A 16,912-nucleotide genomic window follows, 5' to 3' on the forward strand; every position below is an offset into this window, starting at 1 on the left:
TTCCATTGATCTATCTTTCTGTTTTCGTGATAGTACCATACTGTCTACATTACTGTAGCTTTGAAGTATAGTCTGAAGTCAGGGAGCCTGATTCCTCCAGCTCTGTTTTTCGTTATCAAGATTGCTTTGGCTATTCAGGGTCTTTTGTGTTTCCATACAAATTGTGAAATTTTTGGCTCTAGTTCTGTGAAAAATGCCAGTGGTAGTTTGATAGGGATTGCATTGAATCTGTTGATTGCTTGGGGTAGTAGAGTCATTTTCACAATGTTGATTCTTCCAATCCAATAACATGGTATATCTCTCCATCTATTTGTATCATCTTTAATTTCTTTCATCAGTGTCTTATAATTTTCTGGAAACAGGTCTTTTGTCTCCTTAGGTAGGTTTATTCCTAGATATTTTCATCTTTTTGTTGCAGTGGTAAATGTGAGTGTTTTCTTGATATCACTTTTAGATTTTTCATTAGTGTATAGGTATGCCAGAGATTTCTGTGCATTAATGTTGTATCCTGCTACTTTACCGAATTCATTGATTAGCTCTAGTAGTTTTCTGGTAGCATCTTTAGGATCCTCTATGTATAGTATCATGACATCTGCAAACAGTGACAGCTTTACTTTCTCTTTTGCAGTTTGGATTCCTTTTATTTCCATTTCTTCTCTGATTGCTGTGGCTAAAACTTCCAATACTGTGTTGAATAAGAGTGGTGAGAGTGTCTTCTTCCTGATCTTAGTGGAAATGGTTTCAGTTTTTCACCATTGAGGACGATGTTGGCTGTGGGTTTGTCATATATGGCCTTTATTATGTTAAGGAAAGTTCCCTCTATGCCTGCTTTCTGCAGGGACTTTATCATAAATGGGTGTTGAGTTTTGTCGGAAGGTTTCTCTGCATCTATTGAGATGATCATATGGTTTTTCTCCTTCAATTTGTTATTATTGTGTATCACGTTGATTGATTTGCATATACTGAAGAATCCTTGCACTCCTGGAGTAAACCCCACTTGATCATGATGCATCATCCTTTTAATGTGCTGTTGGATTCTGTTTGCTAGTATTTTGTTTAAGATATTTGCATCTATGTTCATCAGTGATATTGGCATGTAGTTTTCTTTTTTATGACATCCTTGTCTGGTTTTGGTATCAAGGTGATGCTGGCCTCGTAGAATGAGTTTGGGAGTGTTCCTCCCTCTGCTATATCTTGGAAGAGTTTGAGAAGGATAGGTGTTAGCTCTTCCCTAATGTTTGATAGAATTCGCCTGGAAGGCATGTGGTCCTGGGCTTTTGTGTGTTGGAAGCATTTTAATCACAGTTTCAATTTCAGTGCTTGTGATTGGTCTGTTCATATTTTCTATTTCTTCCTGATTCAGTCTTGGCAGGTTGTGCATTTCTAAGAATTTGTCCATGTCTTCCATATTGTCCATTTTATTGGCATACAGTTGCTTGTAGTAATCTCTCATGATCTTTTGTGTTTCTGCAGTGTCAGTTGTTACTTCTCCTTTTTCATTTCTAATTCTATTGATTTGATTCTTCTCTCTTTTTTTCTGGATGAATCTGGCTAATGGTTTATCAATATTGTTTATCTTCTCAAAGAACCCAGCTTTTAATTTTATTGATCTTTGCTATCATTTCCTTCATTTCTTTTTCATTTATTTCTAATCTGATTTTTATGATTTCTTTCCTTCTGCTAACTCTGGGTTTTTTTTTGTTCTTCTTTCTCTAATTGCTTTAGGTTCAAGGTTAGGTTGTTTATTCTAGATGTTTCTTGTTTCTTAAGGTTGGATTTTATTGCTATAAACTTCCGTCTTAGAACTGCTTTTACTGCATCCTATAGATTTATGGCTGTTAGTATTTGCCTTATGTATTGAGGTGCTCCTATGTTGGGTGCATAAATATTTACAATTGTTATATCTTCTTCTTGGATCGATCCCTTGATCATTATGTAGTGTCCTTGTTTGTGTCCTCTAATAGTCTTTATTTTAAAGTCTATGTTGTCTGATATGAGCTTTGCTACTCCAGCTTTCCTTTGGTTTCCATTTGCATGGAATATCTTTTTCCATCCCCTTACTTTCAGTCTGTATGTTTCTCTAGGTCTGAAGTGGGTCTCTTGTAGACAGCATATATAAAGGTCTTGTTTTTGTATCCATTCAGCCAATCTGTGTCTTTTGGTGGGAGTATTTAGTATATTTTCATTTAAGGTAATTATCGATATGTATGTTCCTATTCCCATTTTCTTAATTGTTTAGGGTTTGTTATTGTACGTGTTTTCCTTCTCTTGTGTCTCTTGCCTACGGAAGTTCCTTTATCATTTGTTGCAAAGCTTGTTTAGTGGTGCTGAACTCTCTCAGCTTTTGCTTGTCTGTAAAGGTTTTAATTTCTCTATCAAATCTGAATGAGATCCTTGCTGGGTAGAGTAATCTTGCTTGCAGGTTTTTCTTGTTCATCACTTTAAATATGTCCTGCCAGTACCTACTGCCTTGCAGAGTTTCTGCTGAAAGATTAGCTGTTAACCTTATGGGAATTCCCTTGTGTGTTATTCGTTGTTTTTCCCTTGCTGCTTTTAATATGTTTTCTTTGTATTTAATTTTGGACAGTTTGATTAATATGTGTCTTGGCGTATTTCTCCTTGGATTTATCCTGTATGGGACTCTCTGTGTTTCTTGGACATGATTAACTATTTCCTTTCCCATATTAGGGAAGTTTTCAACTATACTCTGTTTAAATATTTTCTCAGTCCCTTTCTTTTTCTCTTCTTCTTCTGGAACCCCTATAATTCGATTATTGGTTCATTTAATACTGTCCCGGAAGTCTGAGACTGTCCTCAATTCTTTTCATTCTTTTTCTTCATTCTGCTCTGCAGTAGTTATTTCCACTATTTTATCTTCCAGGTCACTTACCCATTCTTCTGCCTCTGTTATTCTGCTATTGATCCCATCTAGAGTATTTTTCATTTCATTAATTGTGTTGTTCATCACTGTTTGTTTCATCTTTAGTTCTTCTAGGTCCTTGTTAACTGTTTCTTTCATTTTCTGTATTCTCTTTCCAAGATTTTGGATCATCTTTACTATCATTATTCTGAATTCTTTTTCAGGTAGACTGCCTATTTCCTCTTCATTTTTTAGGTCTGGTGGCTTTTTATCTTGCTCCTTCATCTTCTGTGTGTTTTTCTGTCTTCTCATTTTGCTTATCTTACTGTGTTTGGGGTCTCCTTTTTGTAGGCTGCAGGTTCGTAGTTCCCGTTGTTTTTAGTGTCTGTCCCCAGTGGCTAAGGTTGGTTCAGTGGGTTGTGTAGGCTTCCTGGTGGAGGGGATTAGTGCCTGTGTTCTGGTGGATGAGGCTGTATCTTGTCTTTCTGGTGGGCAGATCCACGTCTGGTGGTGTGTTTTGGGGTTTCAGTGCACTTATTATGATTTTAGGCAGCCTCTCTGCTAATGGGTGGGATTGTGTTCCTGTCTTGCTAGTTGTTTGGCATAGGGTGTCCAGCACTGTAGCTTGCTGGTCGTTGAGTGAAACTGGGTGCTGCTCTTGAGTTGGAGGTCTCTGGGAATTTTTCGCAGTTTGATATTATGTGGAGCTGTGAGGTCTCTTGTGGACCAGTGTCCTGACGTTGGCTCTCCCACCGTAGAGGCACAGCACTGACTCCTGGCTGCAGCACCAAGAGCCTTTCATCCACAGGGCTCAGAATAAAAGGGAGAAAAGGTAGAAAGAAAGAAAGAAAGAAAGAAAGAAAGAAAGAAAGAAAGAAAGAAAGAAAGAAAGAAAGAAAGAAAGAAAGAAAGAAAGAAAGAAAGAAAGAAGGAAGGAAGGAAGGGAGAAGGGAGGGAGGGAAGGATGGAGGGAAGCAGGGAGGAAGGAAGGAGGGAAGGAAGGAAAGAAAGAAAGATAAAGTAAAATAATAGAAAGTAAGACAAACTAAAATAAAGTTATTAAAATTAAAAATAATTTTTATGAAAAAAATATTTTTTTTCAAAAAAGAAGAAAAAGACAAAAAATGGATGGATAGAACCCTAGGACAAATGGTGGAAGCAAAGCTAATCAGACAAAATCTCACACAGAAGCATACACATACACACTCAGAAAAAGAGGAAAAGGGGAAAAAATATTATATCTTGCTCTCAAAGGCCACCTCCTCAATTTGGGATGATTTGTTGTCTATCCATGCATTCCACAGATGCAGGGTACATTAAGTGGATTGTGGAGCTTTAATCCGCTACTTCTGAGGCTGCTGGGAGAGATTTCCCTTTTTCTTTTTTGTTCTCACAGCTCCTGGGACTCAGCTTTGGATTTGACCCCGCCTTTGTGTGTAGGTCGCTGGAGGGCGTCTGTTCTTCGCTCAGACAGGTCTGGGTTAAAGGAGCAGCTGCTTTGGGGACTCTGGCTCACTCAGACCGGGGGGAGAGAGGGGTACGGAGTTCAGGGCGAGCCTGCGGTGGCAGAGGCTGGCGTGATGTTGTACCAGCCTGAGGCGCGCCGTGCGTTCTCCCGGGGAAGTTGTCCCTGGATCCTGGGACCCTGGCAGTGGCGGGCTGCACGGGCACCCCGGAAGGGTGGTGTGGATAGTGACCTGTGCTCGCACACAGGCTTTTTGGTGGTGGCAGCAGCAGCCTTAGCATCTCATGCCTGTCCCCGTGGTCCACAATTATAGCCGCAGCTTGCGCCCGTCTCTGGAGCTCCTTTAAGCAGCGCTCTTTATCCCCTCTCCTCGCGCACCAGGAAAATAAGAGGGAAGAATAAGTCTCTTGCCTCTTCGGCAGGTCCAGACTTTTCCCCCGACTCCCTGCCGCCTAGCCGTGGTGCAGTAACCCCCTTCAGGCTGTGTTCACGCTGCCAACCCGAATCCTCTCCCTGTGCTCCGACTAAAGCCCGAGCCTCAGCTCCCAGCCCCGCCCGCCCCGGCGGGTGAGCAGACAAGCCTCTTGGGCTGGTGAATGCCGGTCGGCACCCGTCCTCTGCGCGGGAATCTCTCTGCTTTGCCCTCCGCACCCCTGTTGCTGTGCTCTCCTCCGTGGCTGCAAAGCTTTCCCCCTCCGCCACCCGCAGTCTCCGCCCACGAAGGGGCTTCCTAGTGTGTGGAAACCATTCCTCCTTCACAGCTCCTTCCCACTGGTGCAGGTCTCGTCCCTATCCTCTTGTCTCTGTTTATTCTTAATTCTTTTGCTCTACCCAGGTACGTGGGGACTTTCTTTCCTTTTGGGAGGTCTGAGGTCTTCTGCCAGCATTCAGTAGGAGTTGTTCCACGTGTAGATGTATTTCTGGTGTATCTGTGGGGAGGAAGGTGATCTCCGAGTCTTACTCTTCCGCCATCTTCCCCTCGTCCCCCAGCAATGTAGTCTTTACAAAAGATACTGTGAGGATGATTAAGAGTGCTACAGGCACACCTCACTCCTGGCAAACAACTTTAAAGTTTCTAACTGCTGAATTAAGCACTGAACTATTTCCTTCCCTGAAACAGTCCTAGCCCAGGGCACTCAGTCCTTTCCCATCCAGATGATGAGGCTTTGCTGGAACTGGCAGCACAACTATTTTCCAAGAATGAGGGATGGATTCTCAGTTAACAGTGCTACTGGGATATCATTGCTTTTAGGTCCTCTCAGTGAACAGAAAAAGTTAAAAAAAAAAGTAACCATGAGTACATATTAGTAGGTACACATGAGGATCACATGAGTTAATGTCTGTGAAAGTTTTTACTATTATTGTCATGGACAATTCTGTATACCAAATTTGGTGCTTTCAGACTCCTCGTCTCCCAAATGTCTCCCCCAAAGGATCATTCCACTCAGCCTCCTAAAATAACACTTTGCTCCTCTCTTCACCACAAGTAACCCAGATTTTTGGATTCTCACAGTGGAGAGGCTGACTGAAAAGAATCCACTGTAGCACAGAACAAGCTTTCCTAATGAACAGGAGATTAATCTCTCCCCCTCTCTCCTGTATCCCTCTTCCTAGGATGACTTATGCAGTTCCAGGGCCCAGTGCAGCCTAGGGTTGACGTTGGAGGGAAAACCTGTAGGGAAGGGAATGTGAAAGAAAGCCTTGGCATGAGGAATAAGAGAAGCATTGTGAAGTCTGGGATGTGGGGGGATGTAATGTGTTTCTAGCTCTGTGAGGCCCCCATCCCAGCCCTCTTGATTTTAGCTTATTCCACTTGTCTTCTGCAGACACATGGCCAAGCTCCCTGTTGCAGGAAGTCTGTGGCCACTGTTTCATCAAGATCCCCACTGTGAGTGGGGAGGAGTGGTCATGGAAGCTGACATTCTGCTGTTTGGGGAGTCTATGGAAGATGCTGCCACCTCATAGTCCCATCCCTCCCTCCCACCATTCCTCTGAGGGGTTCAGTTCAGTCTCTGCCTTCAACCTCTCAGTGACCCTCAGAGGACCTATAACCAGGCCCTCTCTCAGCCCTTGTACCTGTGGCTTCTACCTTCTTACTGGATTCCACAGAGGCCCATGTTCCAGACCATTTACAGACTCCATAGCACTGGCTTCCATCTTCTCTGGGGACTCTGCAGAGGCATATTTACTTCTGTTGTCTTTTTACCTGAGTATCCTTTGGGGCCCATCTACCTTCCCTGAACTCTTAACTCTCTCCTTTCCTCTCATTGTGTTCTCTTTTCTTTTCTTTTTTTTCTTTTTTTCTTTTTCTTTTTGGCTGCACTGCACAGGTCTTCTGGGTCTTAATTCCCCGACAAGGGATTGAATCTGGGCCCCTGGCAGTGAAGGCATGGAGTCCTAACCACTGAACTGCCAGGGAATTCCCTGTGTTCTGTTTTCTCAAAGCACCCCCTTGTCACTCCTTTCATCTCCATCACTGGCTTTAGTGAAAATTTGTTTGGAATAGCTGAATTTTCACAAAAGGTTTCTGAGCATTATTTTGTTTAGGACTGAAACCTTCCTTTCTATGTATGACGTGATAGGGGGTTTTAGAATTCTGGTTGTTTGGCCTACTATAACACTATTTTTATCCCCAGATCAATTTTGGTTGAGTCTTACCAACCAAAGAATGAAATCGGCTGATTAATTCCATGAAATTGATAGCAAAGGAAGTTGGGTGGCACCCAAAGGAAAGTACATACACACCCAACAGACGGGGTAATTGCATGCTGCCTCGTATTGGACTCACACCGAGGAGTGACTAAGGTGAAAAATAAAATAGTATTAAGGATAAAGACCTTTGAGTTATCATAGTTCATAGATAAGAAGTGTCAATAATTTAAACCTTAACTTGGCAGAGAGGAAAGAGTAAAGAAAAAGAGTAAAAACACATGCAGATTAAAGCATAGCAATTTGTGGCTCTGGTGGTCTTGTCTGGTGGGTTTTGGGGGAGGGTGACCCTTCCTGCAGTTTTCTACTTTGGAATGATTCCTCCGATTCCTCTGTTTGAGGTCCCAGGACAGCCTTCCAGTGTCTGTTGACTTTGGAGGCCTGGAATTACCGCTGTGTTACTTGTTTACAGTACCTGGTAAGGTCCTTTTCATTGAAGTTTGACCACAGTCTTCCTCTGATATCTTACCTAGTAACTTAAAAAAAGAAGAAATTTGTGTTATTCAAGAGAAGGACAGAAAGTTAACAGGATATTTTGGTAATTCAAACGAAAACTCTTGGGACTTCCCTGGTGGTCCAGTGGTAAAGAATCCGCCTTAAAATGCAGGGGACGTGGGTTCGATCCCTGGGCAGGGAACTAAGATCCCAAATGCCACGGGGCAACTAAGCCCGCGTGCTACAGCTACTGAGCTTGCGCACCTCAACTAGAGAGACTGCATGCCGCAAACTACAGAGCCCACATGCTCTGGAGCCCACGCACCACAAGTAGAGAAGAGAAAACGCACACGCCACAACTAGAGAGAAGCCCGTGTGCCACAACAAAAGATCTGGCATGCTGCAACTAAAAGATCCCGCGTGCCTCAACGAAGATCCCGAGGGCAGCAACTAAGACCTGATGCAGCCAAAAATAAATTAAATAAATAATAATAAAAAAAAGAAAACTCTTATCTAGGCACAAAATAACTTGGTCATTTTATCGAAAGAAAACCCTAATATTACTCTTTTTGTGCGTATTACAATTTGCAGTAAAAGATTTATAAGCCTTTTTCTGTGAATAAATCTATTAATATAGAATATATCTTTGAATTTTCCTTTTTGTCATTTATAGAATTAAATTAATATGCCTTTGTATGTATATGTAGACATACATAAATACATAATGCATATATAATGAAATTTTAGTTTTTAATATATACTTTATCTCTGCATATTAAAACAAGTGTATATATTACACTGAATTATCATTTAATAAACGAATAATTCCTTAACAAACTATATTCATTATCTTACATACATATTCACATTTTCTGTAATTATTATATAAGTATAGTCTTTATAATTTTTATTGATTACCACATTTAGCCAAGGTAACCAATTTTTGTTTTCTCCAGACGCAGGGAAAACTAAAAGGCAAGAAACCAAGAACTGCTTAACTAAATTTTTATGGGTACACGTTTTAGATTACCTTTTACATTTTCAGGAAACAGAATAAACACATCAGCCAAAGGTGCTTACATACTCTATTAATTTATGGCCCTTATATACTGTATATGAATATGGGTAAATTAAAACTATATGTATGTGTGTGTGTGTATATATATATGTATATATATACACACACACAAACACACACACACACACACACACATATATATATATATATATATTTTAGCTTAGAAACTGTTCAGGTATCGACATATTATATAGCAAGTAATTCAACATTTTCTAGTCTTAACATTTTAACTAAGTATTTAGAAATTACAATTTTAGCTAAAACATTAAGTCCTCATGATTTGTAGTATTTAAGAATTTTATAAAATCAAAACCCTTTAAAAGACATCTATCCAGGAATTCCCTGGTGGTGCAGTGTTAAGAATTTGCCTGCCAATGCAGGGGACATGGGTTCGAGTCCTGGTGTGGGAAGATCCCACATGCCGTGGAGCAACTAGGCCAAAAATTAATTAATTAATTAAAAAAAAGATTAATTGCTCAGAAAGAAAACTGTCACTGTTTTGCATACTAAATAGTAAAAATATCTAAGAGACAAGAAAAATGCCAATAAACTGTTTATTTTGCATTATAAAATGTACACAAATGTATTTAAAGAATAGCCTTCATTACTATAGCTATGAGAGATCTTACTTTCAATATAAGAGCTTTTTACATTTTAACATTTTTTAAATTTTGTCTCATGAATACAAGTTTATAAGGTATATATTTTAAAGTATCCTGTAATATTTCTGTTAAATTTGGACAAATTGGAATGAGTTAATCATATTGATGAAAGACAACCCTATGTCTATACTGCCCTGGTTTTACTATATAAAATTAATGCTAAGACAATATTCTAGTGCACATGACTAGTATTAAAACTTCAAGACTTAAAATTTCTAAATTTTGTATATTGATTTTATGGGGCAAGAAAAGGATCATTGTTGAAACAAATATTTTAAGATTACAAAATATAAAATTGTTTTTAAGTGAAATCATAGGATAGATGTCTTTTTGTAATTTTATTTATTTTTTGGCTGCGTTCGGTCTTGATTGCTGCGTGTGGGCTTTCTCTAGTTGCGGCATGAGGGGGCTCCTCTTCGTTGTGGTGAGCAGGCTTCTCACTGTGGTGGCTTCTCTTGTTGCAGAGCACGGGCTTTAGGCATGTGGGCTTCAGTAGTTGTGTCACACAAGCTCAGTAGTTGTGGCTCGAGGGCTTTAGAGTGCAGGCTCAGTAACTGTGGCACACGGGCTCAGTAGCTGTGGCTCGAGTCTTCTAGAGCACAGGCTCAGCTGTGGTGCATGGGCTTAGTTGCTCTGTGGCATGTGGGTGGGATCTTCCTGGACCAGGGCTCGAACCCACGTTCCCTGCATTGGCAGGTGAATTCTTAACCATTGCGCCACCAGGGAAGTCCTCTGAGTAATTAATCTTTAAAAAATGTCCCAAGTGAGGGGAAAAGAGAAGGATAGAACAATAACAAAACAAAACAAAACAAATAGTGAGAGAGAGATAGCTTTAGACAAATATGAAATCATCACTGTCAGAGTTTGTCTTTTTTCTGTAAGGAGAAGGGAGAAAGTTTAGATGCAGGAAAACCTTTTTCACATATACAGAGACACAAAAGAGAAAGTCATTACAGCTGCTTTAAACAGTAACTCAAGTCCCTGACAATATTATGAAGCCATACAATTAAAAGCCAATCCTTATTAATTCCTAAAGAATGGGAATAGAGGGAAATCTCCTACATTAATCACAGTGTTCTCTCTTTTTTAGGCAGACCAGTTATACAATCTCCTCTTGAGAGTTTCTTTTCCCTTTATGCCTCAGGCATTTCTCGAATGAACATCCTTGTTCATGTCAAAGCTCCCCAAGTGGCCACTATAATTTTAATTTATCCTCAGTGAAGTTATGCCAGGAGGTAGCACAAGCTTGTTAGCAGACAAGCCCATGAGAGATTGCTTGACTGTTGATCAAAGGTAAAACATCACTTGTGTTGTGAGTCCTCAACCCCAAGGTTAAGCTGCCTCTACTTACTGACCTGAGAAATCAGCAGCCACCTGGCTCTCAGAAAGTGTGGCGAGCTCTTTGCCAAAGCCAAGTTCTCATACCCAGAAAACACTGGGGAAAGTTCTCATAGACAAATAGAAGACAATAGATAAACAGAAGGCAGGACAGGGTGTTAAAAGCCAAATTTCACCAGGGAAGACGAGTCTGATGGGAAACCAAAAATTCCAGGAGACAAATAAACTGATATTGAAGGACCAAAGAAGACAACCAGAATCTAAATTCAATGTAAAACCATGCAATCAAAGACAAATCTTGAACGTCTTGAGACTCAAGGAATCTCAGATATGCACATTATTACTATCTTGGAGGCCAATCCTTCGTAGCGGGGGGATTTGACCGACTATCAAGAGAATCTCCAAATGTGCTAATCAGGACACCCAGAGCAAATCTGTAGTCTGACAAAGTCAGGGTTATTGGCTCATTTCAACAAAGGAGGTCACACATTGGAGGAACCATGGGGTGTGTCACCAAGAAAGAGAAAAGTTATGATACGATTTTGGAGAAGGGTGGCATTAGGTGAAATTTATATGAAATAGTATTTTGATATGTTAAAGCAAAGCAGGGCTGTGCATAAAGGGCCAACATCATGTCTGGATGGCAAAGCGGACACTAGGTTTCCTTTCCTTAGAAACTACAAATTAAGATAGATGTGAAATGTTAATATCCCAAACCCCCTTATCTGAATCTGCACCAGGGTTGAAAATTAAGGCAGGTGCTCTGTGTCAGTGTGAATTAGATCCTTCAGGCAAGAGTGGGATGTTTTGTTCTTACTTCAAAAGCAAAGTTTCTGATAAACTGTGATTTTAGAAAACAGGATTTCTCAGTAACGAAGTAATAGTTATGCTACTGAGTGTCATTCAGACACTTTACAAGCTGTAGTGTTTCCTTGGGAGAACTATAATTTTCTGCTAACTTTGCACCTGGCTTTATCTGTGATCTGTGTCTGTTTTCCCATTTTGATGAATGGCGTGGCAGATTTTCATTTTTTCAGGTCAAATTAACTTTCACTTTTTCTCTTGTTTTAGTGGCTTGTTGAACTTGCCGGAAAGAAGCTGTGGTGGCATGGGACCTTTTCTGGAAGTCATTAATCTCTTTCCTTTTTTCCTTTTCCCACTTCCTAGCATGGGCTATATAATTTTAGGGCCCCAGTGCAGCCTGGCATTTCCCCTGAAGGAGGAACCCGCAGAAACCAGAATGAGAAAGCAAGCCTTGGGGTGAGGTATAAAGGAGTATAATGAAGTCTCAGATGTGGGGCATGGGAAGGGGCAGCATGCTTCAGGTGCCCTTACTCTTGCCAGACCCTCTTGTTTCTACTCTGTTCCTGGCAGCAGCTTGCAGCCTCTTGTGGTTTTGGTAACTGCTGGGTCAAGATCTGTGCAGGGAGGGTTGGGAAAGCATCACTGTGGTGGCTGACCTTCTGCTTTGGGGAATCCTGTGAAAGATGCTGCTTCCTCTGTGTCCCCTTCTGTTCTGTTGAGCCTTCTTTAACTCTGGCCTCCACCCTTTCACCAGACCTTCCAGCAGATCAATTATCAGCCCCTCTGTCTGAGCCCTTTCACTTCTGGCCTATTTATCAGCCTTTCCTTCCAGGACCCTACAGAGTCTCATCTTCCCCTGCTGCTCCCAATTTTGTATCTGACTCTGCTCCTGCATAATCTGTTTTCTTCTCGTGCCTTGCTCTGTTTTCTTCTCTGCCCTGTTCTTCATAATTGGTCCCCCTCCCTCATCACTCCTTTCATCTCTATACTGGCCTCTCTGCCACCAGAGGCTCTGTCATTGGCTCCCACATTCTCGCTCATCTTTTTTTCCACTCCCATGATGGCCTTCTCCCCTCTCCCTGGGAGTCCTCCTTGCCTTGATCTCTCCTAACATTTCATTTATCCTTATTTCGCCCCATTACCAGCTTTCTCATCTTTTCCACGAAGGTCCTCTCTGCCTCCACTCTGCCCCCCAGGTCCCCTTATTCAATCTCAACACTGCAGATCCCTTTCTGCCTCCGGAGCTACAATCTTAAGGGACCATCTTCTGCCCCCATCATCTACCCTTCCTCCTTTCCCCTAGAACACACTCAGATACTAGACTCTCTTCCCCAACCAGATCCCTCCTCTTGCATGATCCTACCCTTGTTGTCAGGAACTCAACCTCTTATCACTCACAACATCCCATTCACTCCATGAATCCCACTGATTCATTTGCCTGTCACCCCATCATCACCAACAGTCTCTACCCCACCACTGCCAGACTCTCCTTTAATACTGACTCAATTTGGCTTGATTTAAATCCTACTGAACACTGTTCCAGAGACCTCATCTTCAGAAAACCCCCTTTGACTGACTTCTATTGCAAAAAACGTAGGCGTTGACTGCTCAAAAACCTTGTCCATTTCAACTTCCTCCTGGGGGCAGCTGTCTGTTAAGGACTTGCTTTTCCCTACCTTCTCATACTGTGATTTCCAGCAGGAGGAGCTTTCTCCTTTCATCCAGCGAGTTCTGTCTCTGGGGAGACCCTGCAATCAGGCATGTGGAAGCAAGTAGACACTTTCCTTAGCTCTGCTGTCCAGAAGCTCCTGAAGATATGTCACAAAGAGTGTGGATTTCCAGATTTGGGAGGACAAAGAAGAAGGGATCATTCTAAAACAACGGAGGGCATACTACCAACTCAGTTCTTCTGCACCTTCTTTAGCATCACTTGCTGTTGAGCACTACTCCACAGCCCTCCAACCCTTCTAGAGATGTGAAGGCCAACCATGGTAACTGCATAGCCCATAGGAGTCTCCGAATTCCAAAATCTTGGGAGACTCTGCAGCATAAATGTAGCTAGCTCTTCAGAGGTCCCCCTCTTCGCACAGTGAGTCCCTGCTGGCTACCCTTATGTTCTTTGATAGCAGTCCCACACTAGTCTCCCTTTCTCTTATTCAATCTCTAGCGTCCCCCTCCCCCAGTCCAAATACACTTAACCAATCCCCCATTGCTTCCTCAGCCCCAGACCCTGCCCCCACCTTAAAGCCTAGCCCCAGTCCTTCGGGAAAAATTCTAGAGGGAAGGAGCTCACCAGAGGACAGTATCTTCTCTAAGTTGAGTTTCCACTTTAGGAATATGATGATGGAGGTGAATTTAGGTATTCTTTCAAAGATTAAACAGTCCAGGGAGATAGTCAAGGCCAAGGAATTCCCCAGCTCTGAAGCAGCCTAGGTCAGCAGAAGCCCTGTGTTCCTAAGCTTCAGGCCCCAAGGAAAAGCCAGAAAAAGAATTTAGCCCCAAAGGATGAGAGGACCTTAAGGAGATCCAAAGTTTAAATACATCAAGGAGGGGAGGTAGGATTAAGGATCTTCGAAGCCAGTCACCCCCTTCCAGATTCAGCTGACACTCTAGTGAACAAGACCCCTCCCTAGTTTTTGCCCCAGATGTAAAATAGACTTCGACAAATAGTCACCTGGAGAAAAAGGATGAGTTGCTTGTTCAGTGGCTTTGTCCCAGGACACGAGGCTAAGGGCAAGGAGGTCACTTACAAGAAACTACATCAACTGTGCACGGTCCACATCCAGCTGAAACCAGAGGAGTCTTTGGCTGAAGTATCCTAGTCATTGTTTCAAGCATTTGGGACACATGAGCAAGAAAAACAAAGCTCCCTCCCCTTGTGGAGCTTACAGTGTTGGTCCTTGAGTCAGCTCCTTCTCATCATACTCAAAATGATATCAAACCTCCTTCACTTTCCTCAAGCTCCTGCCCCTCCCTCCCCCTCAACAGATTTGCTGTTTGGCCCACTTTTGAAGGAACCATAAGCCTTCAGATGGGAACTTTTCATCATCAGATCTTCAAAAACGGTTGCATAGCACCCTCCTTTCCCTCTTCCTTACTGCTATGTAAAGCGGGGGTCTTTCTGGGAGGCCTTCCTTGACCCTCCCAAGACACGAATGGTGACCTCACTTTCACCATCACAGCTCTATTTGTAATTTTGGGCTACTCTCTAGGTCCCCAAAGTACCAGGACCTTTTCTATCACCCTCACTAGTGGCCTGGTGTATCGCATCTAGTTAACGGTAAGTCAATAACCCTTTAGACGAACTAACTAGCGAGCCTTGCGCAGAACCTCCGCAGGGAGAGCCCCACCCAGCGTGCTTTGCGGGCCCGGCCGAGGCCTGGAGGGGGACTACATCCGGCGGGACTACCCCTGGGGGTGGGGCCATATCTGGGGCGGGGCCACATCCGGGACAGGGGCCAAGACCTGGGCGCATGGCCGGCTTTTAGAGGCGGCAACAGTTTCTCCTCGGAATCCTGAATCCAGAAGTCACAGCTCAGGATTCCCCTCACGGATGAGGTTGTGACGGGGCTTACTGGCTGACTGAGGGGCCCTTCCACCACTTCTGCCTGCGGCGTTCCACTCGCTATCGCTTCACCTCAGCCCACTGGGGCCACACCATCCAGGCTGCGGCCTCCCAAAACCCTGAAAGGCCCCGGAGGCCCTGAGCACGGGACCTGCCCTCTCTGCCTGAACTTAAAGAGAACATCTTCGTCACCATCGCTGTAACGCCGACTGCTGTCTGGTGGGCTCTGGGCAAGTCCTTGGGCTCCCAGCCCAGATGTCACCCTGCCACAGGCCAGGAACAGGACGGTACACCGACCTAGTGAGGTGGCCGAGAGGAGTGGAAGGAACCGTGAGCCTTTGTTCAGCACCAGGGCCCAAGGCTGGCCCAGAGGCTCTGCTGCGGTTGCCACCTGGGCTGGCAAGGTCGCAGCTGGCACGCTCCCGGCAGGACCAGTATCCACACCGTGCAGGGTGCTTGCCTCCCACTGGGAGTTGTTTTCTGAGGAGCTGCCGGGAAGGCCCTGCCAGCCAGGCCAGGAGGCAGGGCTGGTGAGGCCCCGAGGGAAAGGCCCGTGACAGAAAAGGGCAGCGTGACTGCGGAGATGAGACCACGCCGGAGGGGCACACGCAGGACCCTGTACAGACGGATGCAGGGATCTCACCTCCCTGGGCTGGGCTGAGGCCTCCAGGTGACGTGGTGGGGCCGAGGGCACAGAGGCTCCCAGCTGCCTTCACAACAGGTACTGACACAGCCATTGCGGGCCCTCAGCGCCAGGTCCTATGTTACACAAGAACTCTGGCGTGGCGTGGGGGTGGTCACTAGAGATGGAAGGAAATATCATGGTTCTTCTTTCTGGGGGGACAGGTTGTCTTACTCGTGCATAAGTGTTTTATAGCGAATTTGCAAGATACAGAATAGTAGATGGCAGTACCCCATGGACCCCTAAACTCAAAACATATAATACTAATATTTTGATGTATTTTTGTAACATCTATACTGGAGTATGATTGCTTTACAATGGAGTTTTAGTTTCTGCTTTACAACAAAGTGAATCAGTTATACATATACATACGTACCCATATCTCTTTCCTCTTGCGTCTCCCTCCCTCCCACCCTCCCTATCCCACCCCTCTAGGTGGTCACAAACCACCGAGCTGATCTGCCTGTGCTATGCGGCTGCGTCCCACCAGCTATCTAAGTTTTGTAGTGTATATATGTCCATGCCACTCTCTCACTTTGTCCCAGCTTACCCTTGCTCCTCTCTGTATCCTCAAGTCCATTCTCTAGTTGGTCTGCGTCTTTATTCCCGTCTTGCCCCTAGGTTCTTCATGACCATTTTTTTGTTTGTTTTTTAGATTCCATATATATGTGTTAGCATGCGGTATTGGTTTTTCTCTTTCTGACGTACTTCACTCTGTATGACAGACTCTAGGTCCATCCACCTCACTACAAATAACTCAATTTCGTTTCTTTTTATGGCTGAGTAATATTCCATTGTATATATGAGCCATATCTTCTTTATCCATTCATCTGTTGATGGACACTTAGGTTGCTTCCATGTATTGGCTATTGTAAATAGAGCTGCAGTGAACATTGTGGAACATGACTCTTTTTGAATTATGGTTTTCTCAGGGTATATGCCCAGTAGTGGGATGGCTGGGTCGTATGGTAGTTCTATTTTTAGTGTTTAAGGAACCTCCATACTGTTCTCCATAGTGGCTGTATCAATTTACATTCCCACCAAGCATGCAAGATTGTTCCCTTTTCTCCAAACTGTCTCCAGCATTTATTGTTTGTAGATTTTGTTGATGATGGCCATTCTGACCGGTGTGAGATGATATCTCATTGTAGTTTTTTTTTTTTTTTTTTTGCGGTACGCGGGCCTCTCACTGTTGTGTCCTCTCCCGTTGCGGAGCACAGGCTCTGGACGCGCATTCTCAGCAGCCATGGCTCACGGGCCCAGCCGCTCCGCGGCATGTGGGATCCTCCCGGACCGGGGCACGAACCCGTGTCC

General features: G+C 43.6%; 1 protein-coding gene across 1 annotated transcript in view; it reads left to right on the forward strand.

The window, feature by feature from the left end:
• Positions 1 to 15,058, forward strand: part of LOC132418188 (elongator complex protein 1-like) — an 83,397-nt gene extending 68,339 nt beyond the window's left edge. The window contains 1 exon segment of the mRNA XM_069540344.1: positions 14,910 to 15,058. Within this exon segment, the coding sequence (XP_069396445.1) occupies positions 14,910 to 15,058 (149 nt within the window).
• The last annotated feature ends 1,854 nt before the right edge of the window (positions 15,059 to 16,912 follow it).

Source organism: Delphinus delphis, chromosome X (genome assembly GCF_949987515.2).
Source record: "Delphinus delphis chromosome X, mDelDel1.2, whole genome shotgun sequence".
In the NCBI taxonomy this organism is placed as follows: domain Eukaryota; kingdom Metazoa; phylum Chordata; class Mammalia; order Artiodactyla; family Delphinidae; genus Delphinus; species Delphinus delphis.